This window comes from Rhyacophila brunnea, unplaced genomic scaffold, assembly GCF_057557595.1.
Source record: "Rhyacophila brunnea isolate RB1 unplaced genomic scaffold, BYU_Rbru_1.0 scaffold_24, whole genome shotgun sequence".
NCBI lineage: Eukaryota > Metazoa > Arthropoda > Insecta > Trichoptera > Rhyacophilidae > Rhyacophila > Rhyacophila brunnea.
In genome coordinates, this window is record NW_028232904.1 from 14612955 (window position 1) to 14627847 (window position 14893).

The 14893-nt window shown below is 35.2% G+C and overlaps 1 protein-coding gene across 3 annotated transcripts in view; it reads right to left on the reverse strand.

The window, feature by feature from the left end:
* The window catches only part of LOC147069095 (choline-phosphate cytidylyltransferase A-like), a 108365-nt gene that overhangs the window by 64602 nt on the left and 28870 nt on the right, over positions 1 to 14893 (reverse strand). Inside the window, exon 1 of one of the 3 annotated variants that reach the window (XM_085951292.1) lies at positions 8900 to 9701. The exons of the other annotated variants lie outside the window; for them this stretch is intronic. Coding sequence (XP_085807418.1) covers positions 8900 to 9214 — 315 coding nt within the window. The 5' untranslated portion in view covers positions 9215 to 9701. Of the gene's footprint in view, positions 1 to 8899; positions 9702 to 14893 lie in introns of those variants that run through there. 3 annotated transcript variants of the gene reach the window in all.

A 14893-nucleotide genomic window follows, 5' to 3' on the forward strand; every position in this document is an offset into this window, starting at 1 on the left:
AAAAATATACCAATCAATAACTACGATGACGTTCATATCCATTTACTATGCCCAAAAAAAATCTAGAACCATAATACGATACCGGAAGAATTTTATTAAAAGGTATTTTCGCGATTTGATTCGTGCTTGGGTATCAATCGTGCAATGGTCGATTGTTTGTTTGTGATAGTTTGTTGACACTCGTTAGCTAACCTCAAAATGGACATTCAGTGGAATTCAGAATTACAAAACAAAACCTAACCTAACCTAATAATAATATTAATATATTTTGTCCAATCATAACTAATAAAACCATCCGTATTAAATTTACTTTTTCTACTGTCATGTTGACAGTTTAAGAATTCCATACCCTGGCGAATTCACGCACTCGGCAGATAATTTACTTAATTCATGAATAAGGCAACGGGCTTGACTTTTACATGAATTAGTCAAAATTGTGCCCATTTCATGTAATAGTCAATTTCGCACATTCGGCGTAACATAATATATACATAAACACTTTCATTGGGGGAGGCAGAACTCGAAATCAGCGCCGCTGGCGAAATAAAATTCACGTCCACGGAATCAACTATCAAAGATGTAGGTACCTAGGTATATCATATTTACCATATCTGCCTTCATTTGCTATTGCTTGGCAACACAATATGATCGGCCTACTCCTACGGGACCGTCATTAAGTTTAACATTGTTGAGCGTATGTTCTGTGAAATATATAAATCGGTATTATTTAAAAAAAAAAAAAAAAAAATCATCATGAAAAATACGCATCTTTTTAATTTAAAAAGTTTATGATCGGCTTGAAAAATTTGAAGGCCCCCTTTTAGGTACATTTGATGACGAATCAGTTGCATCATTTGCGTCAAAGAAAATTGCCGCTACATATATTATTCCTGTGAAATATGGACCCTCAGAAAAAGAGGAGATATGGGAGTATGGAAAGGTGCATGCGCGCTGGGCACACGCACGTGGATAAGACGAAACACTATATTTTGTCAGTATATTATACCAGACGTGGGCAAATGCGGCTCCCACATTTATTATAGGTATTTTCTTTCCCCATTATACTTGTATTTTTGCGAGTTTTCTTTTCTAAATGTTGTAAGTGACAAGATGATTAATATTAAAGAAGAAAAGTTGGAGAGGAAAAGAATTCAAATAGGTATACTAATTTAAAGAAAGTTGCTTGTCGATTATTTTCCATTTTCGGTACAACATAATAAATAATATAGTTGTAAATCGTTATAGGTACCTACTCCTATAATATGAAGCTTGTAAAATCAAAACATAGTTCACAGCTAACAAACGAGCATTTGAAAGATTTGCTGTGTACGGCTGTAACAAATCGAATGCCAAATTTTAGAGATTTAGCTAAAAATGATAAATAAACTTTTTATTAAGTTTATTTTATTTTTATATGTTTTTTTTATACTTTATATAGCGATTAAGATTTGCGTAGAAATGTAATTAAATTTGAATTTTTGTGAGAATGTGACTATGGTGTGGCTCTTTATATATAATAAGTATAAGAAAATCCAGAATGTGGCTCTCGTTGACCTCATGTATGCCCATCATGGCTGGGGGGGCTGACGATTGATATAATTAAACGATAATTCACGTGTAGAACTTTTATTTATAGTTATTTTAAGTGTGTTTCTTGACTTACAAAATGACTATATTATATCCAATATGGAGAAGGGTTGCATGTTACTTAGCTACCACAAAAAGAGGTCGCAATCAGTGCTTCGTATTATGCTGAGTGCTGACAACTTAATAAATCAACTGGATTTATTTAAAATCGCTTAAGAATACACGAAATAACCTTAACTCTGGGGTTCCGCGGAAACAATTTGACACTGCTGTCGAAAATCACAATGCCCTTATCTTAGCGATATGTAGGGGGGTCCGCCATACATCCTGACCTGGGGGCCAGCTTCAGGATGTGGGGCCATGATGGCCATCCCTGGTATATATACACATACTTACATGATTGCTTCACAGAATATGGCTCCAAAATGCTGGAATTTTTACTGAAACTGGGCGAAAACGTTGTCCGGTTTTTATTGTCTAATTATTCTATTACTTGGGTCAGATTTATTATACTATGGACCGGTTCTTAGCGTAATTTAAACGCTCGATTCAAGTTGTATTCATTAACGTTTGTAGGTGAGGTATTCATGAATATGTCCTACATTGGTTGGCGTTAATGAAAAATATGCGAGAGATCTTTCAACAACAAAAATACTCAAACAGCTGCCCAAAGTCTGCCACATTCAACGCAAAAGGTGTTTCGGCGATACGCAAGCTGAGTTTACAACGAATGTAAAAATAATTAACTGTTTGTTTAAGCTTTTATATTATTTTAAAATATTTACCGGTAATATTATAATATTATGTGTTTCTGCATCATATCAGTGAAGGGAAGATCTCCTGTAAGCGAGGCTCTGATGGAAGAAGATCGTCTTGGCTCAAGAGTCTCAGAGACTGGTTTGAGCTCAACACCCCATTCCTATTTAGAGCAGTGATGTACAGTGTCAGAATAGCCGAACTCGTCGCTGACGTCCAATAACTCATATGGCACAAAAACAAGAATATAAGAGTTGGCGCAGCCTTGTATGGAAAGGTGTGTGTTGGGCAGAATACCGAAAGACCAGTAAAGAAATGACAGGGTACGAAGACAGACAAGAGTAAATGGTACCCAAAGGCGCATTAAACGACCACAGGGCCGGGCCGTCCGGAACCCTGCTAGATCGACGAACTCGCCAATTTCGGTGGATGTAAGTGATTACTAGCGACCAGCAGGAGTGGAAGTAACCAGTGAAGGACTTCATATTGCTATAATATATGATTAGATTATAATTAAGACTTTCGTGAACTCTTGAAATAAACTTTGTCAATGGAACTCAGCTTAGTTAGAAGTTGCGTGCTTAGGTGGTAGGTATATACCTATCTTGAATAGCAAATGAATATAAACAGAGTATTTTTCGAAGAGATTAACTGGAGATCCAAATCTGAAATGAAGTGCATTTCTAAGTCTGAAATATTCCAGAGTGACGTCCCACTATTTCTAAAGCGTCAAGGTGAATCTAATAGCGTTCTTCCCGTACTAACGCGTGGGTGGGAAAAGTAGACCTTGAATTCAGAGTAAAACTGTCCGCCGACCCCCCGCACGCATGTCGGTCCTTCGCCATAGGAAATGATCACTCGGCGAGATACGCCTGCGCGGGTCATAGAGGGCTACGCAGCGATTAGCCGTCGTAATCGGCGCCGACGCTTACACGACGCGATAGATCAGAATGCAAGCATCGAATAAGGGACATTTGGTTTTAACCGAGAAGTCGTGAGTCTCAGACACTCGAGATGAAGGTTGTTCCAGCCATTGCCATTCGAATAGCGAGCTCTCTTTGCGAAATGTCATCTCCCGTGATGTGTATGTACCCCAATACCCTCAGGTATTTGAAACTGTCGACATTCTCAATGTTTTGCCTATCGCTAACCAGGAGGAAATCTGGATCAGGAAAGGTGAACAGTAATATATTATGTAATTGAAAAAAGGGAAGCCACCTCGATAACAATCAGTTAGTGCACCAAAATTGTACAGTGAGAGCCGTTTCACACGGGACAGCTGTGTCCAGCCAACGGTGAGTCGAGCGACTGCATTTATCTACACATAAATGAATGGGTGCGTTCAGACGGAGATGCACGGAATGTCGCGTTCATTTATTATAATATGTAACTAGTCACAGGTATCCCGTGTTAAACGGGCCTGAGTCGTTGACCACCTGTAAGTCGGTCATTCGCGAAATTAGCCACCAGGGAACACAAAATCTTGTGTTCCCTGTTAGCGGTATTATAGCTATTGTCCGGCAACTTCATCTTGGCTACGTGGCAATTCTGTGAACTACAATCCCCAATCGAACTTCCGGTTTCAAATTAGGAACGCCCCCAAATTATTCATTACATTTTTGACACTTCGTATTGGACGCATCTATCAATTTACGTAATTTGAAGCTTTTTATATTCAAAAGATGTCTAAAACAATACGAAATGATGTTCGTAATATTATCAGTAAACTTTTGATTTATTGCGAAGAAGAAAAATAGTCGTATTTAAAAGGCGAGCTTATAAAATACTTTAAACAAGCCCATTATACGGGTTCCTGTCATGTCAGGTATGTCAAAATTCAGTGTTGCGATCCTAGAAATATTTCCCCAAATCCTGGAAATTATGTTTGTATATTATAAAGTTATGTGAATCGTAATCTATTTTATTAATATTTTTAGACGTATAATAATTAAGTATAAATGATCATTGGTTAATTAATGAATTATCCTTGTATTTTTAAACCGATAAGTAGGTACATATTGTTTTAAAATTTATGTAAGGTGGATATAATTTAATTTATAGAAAATTATTTTCACAGTATGTGTTTCTAAAACAATTTTACTAAAAATACGATATAAAGACATCATTTGTAAATTCTAAAACATGTGATTGGGTCATCAATATAATATTGAATATGTTATATCTTTCACTTCTACTTATTTAGTCATAATTTGTGTTCTAGTTATTTCATTAAAAAATACCTGCACCAATACTATCAGTTAAGGGGGGACATGTCAAAAGTATCAAAATTGAGTTTTTATTGTATTTTCAAACCATGATCCTGGACACTAATTAAACGTTGTAGATGATCTATTTATATAATTTTGAAGCCTTATTATTCCTCATATTTATTTTAAACATGTGATGACTTTATAAAGTATTTTTGTTACATAAAATAGTATTCTTTTAAACCTCTCGCTCTAATGTTTTAGAATATAGTCATATTTCGGTACATAACTGTGCAGTGGTGTTAAGATGTTTTACATTTATTAATTTTTAAACGCATTTATAAAACTATCAGTATAATTTATATCGACATTATTATATTGAAATATTTACGATAAAAAATTATATTGGTAATCTCTGTGATCCCAAATTTGACAAGAATTAGCCATTTTATTATTCAAAAATCGGCAAGATTAACACATTTGAAGATAATTCCAAAGGTACTCACTATAAGCTATGTTTTTGACCATTTAAGTGTGATAAACATCTTATGAATAATGATTGCTTTATATTAATTATTGACCTAAGAATAAGGTAGTGTTTTTTTGAAATACGCCATTTCTTTTGTCATTCCCCAGTGGTTAAGCTACAACATACGGCCGTAGCCATAAATTGACAAACTATAATTAAAGTAGGGAGTAAAATGATAATAACGCGCGTGTTTGAACATGTACCGTTTAAAAAAAAATAAAAAAAATGTCGGTTAGGTACATGTTCAAACACGCGCGTCAATATCATTTTACTTCCTACTTCAATTATAGTTTGTCAATTTATGGCTACGGCCGTATGTTGTAGCTTAACTACTGGGAAATGACAAAAGAAATGGCGTATTTCAAAAAAACATTACCTTATTCTTAGGTCAATAATTAATATAAAGCAATCATTATTCATAAGATGTTTATCACACTTAAATGGTCAAAAACATAGCTTATAGTGAGTACCTTTGGAATTATCTTCAAATGTGTTAATCTTGCCGATTTTTGAATAATAAAATGGCTAATTCTTGTCAAATTTGGGATCACAGAGATTACCAATATAATTTTTTATCGTAAATATTTCAATATAATAATGTCGATATAAATTATACTGATAGTTTTATAAATGCGTTTAAAAATTAATAAATGTAAAAAATCTTAACACCACTGCACAGTTATGTACCGAAATATGACTATATTCTAAAACATTAGAGCGAGAGGTTTAAAAGAATACTATTTTATGTAACAAAAATACTTTATAAAGTCATCACATGTTTAAAATAAATATGAGGAATAATAAGGCTTCAAAATTATATAAATAGATCATCTACAACGTTTAATTAGTGTCCAGGATCATGGTTTGAAAATACAATAAAAACTCAATTTTGACCTACGACGAGCACGTGGGCCGTTAATGTGGGTTCAATGATACATTTCCTTCCAAATTCAATAATTACGCTGTATTAATTAACCTAATATAATAGTAATAATTAAGAGTTGAAATTATTTGAAAAAAAAAATCTATTGATATTTATTGAACAATAATTAGACTTATAAATTAATGTACTTAAAATGTACTAAAACAAAAATGTATTAAGAAAATGTACTAACACCTTATTTCGCGGATATGTTTTCTCAAAAAATGACAACACTGAGAAATATTCTAAATGCGACAAGGGCGACTTCCTGTTCTCGCCTAATTAATGTTGTCGGACAGTAAATATGTATGTATGTACAAGCTTTATTGACTACAGACCATCTCAAACCGAAACCGTGCCCTAAACGTCTAAAACTATGAGACCTCATATCTAGTTAGGAATAGATACCAGGTCATAGAATGCGAAATCACATGAATTTCCTAACATATCAACGTAGCGGTGGCTCTAAAGCCCTAAAAGTTTAACAACCGCCAACCTACATACCTATCCGCCGGTAGCCTAGGTAGAATACGGCCGATTATGAACCGAAAAACAATGCGTCGATTAAAGCATTAGATATTCCGTAAAACAATAAAACAAAATTAGACCATGGCCGCCCACTGTCAATATTGAGACACGGCGACACAGTTGAGATTCACAATTTAATTGGCGATGTTTATGTTAATTATTGGTGAACGGAATTATAATTTAAAAGAACAGAACGAAATGAAACAAACATCTATGGATAGTACATATGTACTATGTACCTGGACTAAATATGTTCCATTTTTTTAAAAATAGCTCGATGCATATAAAAGTCAATTTTTAACATTCGATATCTCTGAAAGTGTCAATCTGCTTTTAAATATGCCTAATTCAATCGGGAGATTGAAAGTGCGAGACCATCACCAAAAGTGACAGTGACGTTCACCCAAGAAATTTTCCTGTTTTCAAAATCTCTTACGAAATAAATATGTAGTAGGTATTTAAAGAATCCTTTAAAATAGTGGTAGACAACCTATTTAAAACAAGGACCAAGTTATCCATTTTATAATTTTTCACGTGCCGCAGTGGATAAAAGTGATATAGTGATTAGGGAATCCAATCCCGAGCCAAAATTCTGATCCCGGGATTTCGGGATTACAATTTGACAATCCCGGGATCCCGGGACTGGTCCCGGGATTGGGATTTTTTTCCATTGTTAATATAAAATTTTTAATCTTGGAAATACACAAGTTTAATGGAGTAAATAATATTATAATATAAATAATAATGTGAATTTAACATGAGATTACTATTTCTGATAGTAAAGACATAATGAATAGATCAGCGAGATTTAAAATAGTAAAGCAAATAATCATGGCGTACTTATGGCCTTTCCGCTTCATAAATCTAATTAGTCAGCCAAATATGAAACTGCCGTAAAACGTATGATATCATGGTGGAATTACTTTGTTAAAAGTGCGAAGCATTATTTTTTTACCAATCTTTCTCATTTTTAATAATCTATGTGAAAAAATAAAATGAATCGGCAACCTACACATCAAACTTCATTCAAACTCAGTTTATTTCTAATGTAGTTATTTTGTATTAAAAGTATTTTTTCTGTTATAATTTCCATAAAAATTGATAAAAAAATCAATCCCGAAATCCCGGGATTATGTTTATCAATCCCGGGATTCATAGGTATCGAAAATAGCTCGGGATCCCGGGATCCCGGGATTCGGGATCCCGGGATTGGATTCCCTAATAGTGATATACTTATTATACTAGACAAAACATTTTCAACCATGTCCGATCCTATTAAGATCATAATACGGGGCTCCACAGATTTTGTTTTTACGAGAAATGGATGTCAGCCACTTTCTCAACCTATTAGGTCCATACTCTGACTCATACACAAATTGAAAAACAATATCATGTAGGTACTTGCCGGACCCGGGATTCGAACCTGGGACCCACGACGCTATAAGCCGACGCTTAAGCCGCCCGGCCATTGTGGGTGTACGACATACATTTTTTAAATAGTTACACATCCAGCTACTCCAATCACCCTGCATTACATAGGTACATAATAATAATATGTATTTGCACGATTGAACTTAGTATAGGAAATTACAATTAGGTCGTATTCAATAAAAATTTGGTAATTAGTACCTACCTACTTGTTATTTTGGGCCGCAACAAATGCCATTTTGGGTCGCATGCGGCCCACGGGCTGCGATTTGTGTTTCACTGCTTTAAAATATCGTTTTTTTTTATAATAAATAATAATACATAGGAATATAAATCATTTTTTTTATATAGAATCAGCTCATACAATTATTTAATCACCAAAAAACGTACAAGTAGTAATTTTGAATTCTGATTTTGATCAGCGAATTTATTAGATATACTTAGTAATATTAACAGTAAAATGTCTTTACACGAAGAAATAACATTAAAACAACTTTTTATTTACCTATGTATGTATGTATTTTAAATTAATTCGAGTTACGTGAACGATGCTGGGAGGACGTACCGACATACTGAAATTTAGTATACTTATTTCAGAACTACTCCAAATACTTTAAGCTGTGTCCCAGGGCTCGAAATGGACCGGAGCGCAGTTCCGGCTCGTGAAATCGGTAAAGTTATCACTCCGTCTCGTGGAAAAAATATGTTGACCGCCTGAGCTAGATATGCTATATAATAGAAAATCTAACACACTTATTTTTTAAATACACATACAATTTGATAACTACGTAAATATCTTCAGAAAATTGTCGAGCGCTCCGGTTCGTAAACTTTTCCATTTCGAGCGCTGCTGTGTCCACTGACGCCCAGCTATCATGGCAAGCGGAAGAAAAGTATAGGTAATTAGGTATAATGAATAATTTTCAAAAGTTTAATATTTACAGTGTGAGGCAGCTCTCTGGTGGTGATAAGTTTGGCAGCAGAAAAGTTATATCTGCTCTTCTGCAGACCATTCTGCTTGTGGAGACCGTTCATCGGAGTATCCTCATCATAACCACTGTGCCCATTGGTCTTCGAGTGGCCGTTGGTGGGCAACAATAGTCCATTGCTGGAATATCCGTTGCCGGCGAACGACTTAATACCGGTGCCAACCCCGCTCCCGTTTCCATGGTAACCGTTCCCGACGAATGTCAAATTCCCGCCTTTCGACTGGCGGACCGCCGACGGGTTCAGCTCGCTCTGAATGCAGTTCATCATGTTCGCGCCGGAACTCCTTTATTTTTCAAAATTCGAACCAAAACAAAACTGCGATGCGATTCGTCAAATTTGACAATGTTCCGAATTTAAAATTTCAACAATAATAATATCATCGAACACTTTCAAACTTCGAATACAGAACAAAAGTAATAACGACAGTAATGCAACATTAAATTTATTACTCAATTATTATTGCAAAACGTTCAAAATTTGAAATCTCAAATTATTATTAGATAGACAATTATTATTAACACAATCACGATATAATATTATGAATTTTAAATCACTGTATCATTTAAAGAACTAATGTGTACACGATTATTTTAAAAGAAATAAAATTGAAAAAAAAAAACATTCCGTCACGTGAGCCACGACATCAAAAAAATAAACTATTTATTTATTTAGTTTGACTTAATAGGAATTGGAGGCTTCAACGCTATTGCAGGAAAGAGCTGCGCGCACGCCCGACAACGACCCAAACTCGACTGACGTGTCTTGTGTCTTGTTGTGAATTTCAGTTTTCAGCTACACACGCCCGCTTCGCCTGCTGACTTGTATTTTTCGTCATCATCATCAGCGTCGCCGCCTGATTTCAATGTTGCCCGCCGAGTGCAACAGGCAATAATTAACGTTAGCATATTCTCAATGAACGGGCGGCAATTCTTTCAATTATAAAAAATAATGAAAATATTTTTTTTTTAACTTTGGAATTACACGAGCTGTCACTGGTGACGTCAAAAAAGTACCGTTACTTTCTTTGGATAGGTGCCAAAACTGATATCTCGCGTTTTTTTTATTCGGAAATAAATCTCTCCTGTGGGTTTATTCTATAATAGTTTCTGGAACTAAAACAGTTGCAATACTGCCAGCATTCAAAAAGCGCATGGTGTAATATTGCCATGACGTATATGTCAATATATAGAAGCCGAACAGTTAGTAGTTAGGTCCAAAGAATTGATCATTATTTGGTGAGATTTTAAGAATTTGATTCAGATCATTGATTATAGAGCGCATTGTATCTAATTATAAATGGCATTGCTTTTTCTAGTAAACAATCTAAAGAAAAAAACTAAAATAGTAAGTAGGTACCAATAAGGCCATCCTCTCACGCAGAAACTGAAATCCGACAAACTGGTTGCTGACGGAACTCATAAACTGGCCAGTGACTGATGCTTCGCACACGGGGCTACCACTGAAACCTAAAATAATCTCATAACCTCAAACTGTCAAACCCATTGTCTTTCCTACTTAATTCTAAGCTTTTTCCGTAATTTCTCGCAGGACTATTTCTCAACATCTGCCACATATTTTTAATTAAAAATAGGTTCGCCCATCTTTTGACGTGTTGGCTTGTTATCATCTTGTTATTTCTTGTTCAGTGCTACCAATTTTAGTAAGAAAATATGATTTGTCATTAAATCTACTGATATTGGTAGCACTGTTTAATGGCTGACTGGCAACTGAGAGACTGGGAGACTACCATGTCACGTCTCCTCGGTTTCAGTTGCGGAGATTTTGAAACTGAGAGATTCCAGTCTTGCTGTCAGCGAGCCGCCATTGAAATACATTAGCTAGATACTGGAGTTTCAACATCGTCTTTTTTGAGTATTCACGTGAGGAAGGCCTAACAAAACGTCAAAATACATTTTTTTTATGGCTACCGATTTAAAATAAAAACTTTTAGGAACCCCACTGTGTAGTAATACAAAAAGTTCATTATAGTCCAAACTCTTCGGCAGTGTACAAGGATGTCAACGAAAACCTTATTGAATAGGGGTGGAGTGTACACAAATGAAAATGGGACAAAATAAGACTTCTTACTAATACTTATGTTATAAAAATTCTGCCTGCTCGTTGGTTCTTTATTCCATACAAAAATGACACTTATATAAAACTGGAACATTCTTCAGTACGTAATATTTATTAGGGAAACCACAGAAGGTTCTATCTGGAAGAAGATTCAACGTCTCTCGTAGAAGCAGAATTTACTTGACCACGTTCCATTTTTAGACAGTTAATACTCTCACTACATTATACGTTCTACAAATAATTTACACATTGTCGATAGCTATTTCAGGTTTCACACAATTACACAACTATTATATTATTTTTAGGGATAGTATTGTAATGCCTAGTTGCAGACTCAAATTCATTGTATAAAAACTGTTAATTATTGATGTTTTTTTATGTATTCCGCTGCCGATGGAAAACATCGTTCATGTGCAGATGTTCTTGGTTTGGACTAGGTATTAGAATGTTTAATTAGGAACCCTATGCCACATGATATGATATTAAGAGTGAAAAAAAATATTTTGTTTCTCAATTTCCAATAAGTAACAAATAATTGCTAAAATGTATCTAATGTCTATTATTATTCTGACAAAGTTCTATCAAAAGTCAACAAATAACACAAAAAAAGAACAATCGCAGCTGACGTTTAAATAATAAAAAAAAAGATTTCAAATTTGGAACGAGGACGCGATGATGTAAAAAAATAGATTTGCGTTCCAAGTTTGAAATGCCTGCTGCACCGAGAAGAGGAACGCGCCACCGCAGTCGGCCAATGGGAGGCCGCGCCGGTTATCGGCCGCGCATGCGGATCCGCGACCAATCATGAATGACTTTCTATACAATAGCGGAATTGCAGGAAGTTTTCTAAAAACATTATTACTGCAATAGTGCAATAAAATTATTGCGTACCGACTAAACTAAACCGTACATGAATCGGTCGCCGCCAACTGGGCGCCGTCGACTCGACGCCGTAACGATTCACCGCAGGCCGATTTACAAGTACTAATAATCGAAATTAGTATCATTCTGGCAAATTCACAATTTTCAAAGATTTTGGAACCAGATCATTCACCCATTAGGTTGAGCGAATCACCGCAGGAGGGCAATTCACGAATGAAGCGGTGAAAAACACCGCTTTATCTGAAGCACGTAAAATTTTTAGTTTTACAGGAGATATTGTGTGTATAGAGCTTCGAACGAAATGGATACGTGCAAGTGAGAAAGCATTCGGCATGCTTATACCTCATGTCCATGCGTTAGAGTAAGATAGAAAGTAAACATGCGAAAACGGAACGTTTGTGAATTTCATGGAAAATAAATAACATTTTTATCCATTTTGGTAATGACTGCATATTTAATCAGTACTTACCGTTAACGTTGCATGATTAAATTATTCATTGTTGAAGTACGTAGCCAATTAATCTTTGAACAAGATAGTTACGTCTCCAATATAACAATATTACAACACGGAATTTCCGTTGTATTTTGCAAACAAACATGTGTGTTTCTGTATTACAAAATCACAATAAATATTTAAGTGAGAATTTAAACACAAACTAATACTTTCAGCGGTAATAGTTATATAAAAGATAGAAAAAAATAGAATAACAGCCTGATACGAATTTTTGACGTTTAATAATATGTCAAACGGAGAGTTGCTAGCGCCTCTACCGGCAAAGCGTGTATACTTCAATTGCATACTGTACTCGACACTACCGGTCGACTTTTAATATACTTCGTTGAAGTAGGCTTGCGCTTACGTTGTGCAACAGGTCATACTGCTTCATTCGTGAATCGCCCTCTTTCGGGTAATAACTGTTTAAATGTATCTCTTCTTCTTGGTTGTTTTCTCATGGCTGAGAATCATGACCACCATGGAATGCAGTCATTCAAATTTATTTTTTAGAAGCCTTTCATAAGTTTGGGAAAAATGTTATCACTTAAGTTATTTGAAGTAAAACATCTGCGACTGGTCACAGTGCGCCGATCTACTATGACTAGAACAGTGAACGATACACCGTTTGAAATGTAAGGAATATACCTACACGCTAAAACTGCTAAAATGGTGGACATGTCAAAATTACCGACGATTCTGACGATTTCACTTAGAATACTTTGCTACGATGCCTAACAACGTCCTAAGAAAAAAATGTTATCTTACAGGTCCAAGATTGAGAGACTAACTACTGCTCAAACGCAATAAAACTACATAACACGAAGAACGAAGTAGAACAAGGAAGAACGAATTCACAGTTTACGTAAAAATTAAATCTCTTCTACTTCTTTCTTTTTTTCGCCCTTCTTCGCTTAAGCAGCTAAAACATTTAAATATCCCAAAAAAAAAATCGCCGACATTCAAATAAAATTGTCGGCGATTTTAAAACATCTGCACCCGCCAGTGCTCGCGGAGAATAATACCTATCAAAAATTCTCTCCGTGTGTGATTCAGTACTTAACTACCGCAAAATAATACGTGGCTCAATAAATACGATAACGTAGTTCGGACGACATTATCATCTTTTAATTCGGTCAATCGATCGTCCGACTATGCGCGTAAACAAATCGAACCAAAAAAGTTCGATGACAAGTAGTTCGTCGTGTGCCACGTGTGCGCCACCACAACATTATTTCGGCGCATGCGCGGGATGGCGGCGCCCAATCAGTGCGGGTGCACCGCGCTACTTATATGACGGATAGAATCACATGATTCTGATTTACACTTCAATACAAATCTCTACATAATAATATAATTATCATGTCAAAATGACGCTACACTTTAATACGATTTTATTTTCAAGTATTAGTATGTGCAACATTTGCTACTTATACAATTTAATATCGTTTACTGGAGAGACCGAGTGAAGAACCTTACTGGGGGCAGCCTCCACTCTGCCCTGAGAGCTCAGAATATGACAGATTTTCAGGGTGGTCTCGATCCTCAGAAGCCAAAGAGAGGGAGTTTAAAAACGTATACCCGGCGGCGGGTTTGGGAACTCGGAGGGCCGAGGCTGATTTTGAGACCCCCCGCGATAAAAAATAAAATAAAAACAATAAATTCCAACTACCAACGAAACCAGTGTATCTCTTTCATGGAATCACAATATATTGTAGCTTAAATTTTAAGAAAAAGATTTGCCAACACAATAATAAAATTATAGCATTCAATCAGCGTCTTTGGAAAGACAAGGAAGGGTTATTATGATAAAATGAGAAAACCGTTCGTAAGTAACCTCACTGTTTGGCACTTTTTCTATTTGTAACACAGTGGTGCACAACTTATTTGAAAAAAAGGGCCAATTTTTACGTCATTTTCTAATTTTTCACGGGCCGCAGTGGGTAAAAGTGTTGAAAAATAATGATATATTAGACTAGACGAGACATACGTTATATTATTTTTAATGTAATAGTTACATATCACTCTTGACTCTGCATTACGTACATAATAATATGTACTTGCAAGATAGAACTAGTATAAATTTAATAAATTTGAACGTTGTCGTATTCGATAAAAATAATTACAAGATAAAAAGAACTTTTTATATACCACGTTTATAAATTTTCTGTTGAATCATATAAACTTGACAATTCTATGTATTGATAATTTAGGACAAATAAGGCAATTGTCAACAAATCATTTTTTTGCTATTTTGCACAAACAAATACAGAGTACTGAAATGTTATTTTGATTTCCATAGTAACGCACGTATATATTAATAATTTAGTTGCTAGGACCACCCCCTTCGCAACCAATACTAGTGGATTGGATTACGGATTTCTTCCGAAATAACTTTTCATACAAAACAGAATTCAATTCTACTTAAATATGGCTAAAAGTATTAAAACAATGCCTTCTGATCTATTCTAAAAGTTTCAAATGTCTAAGCTAGT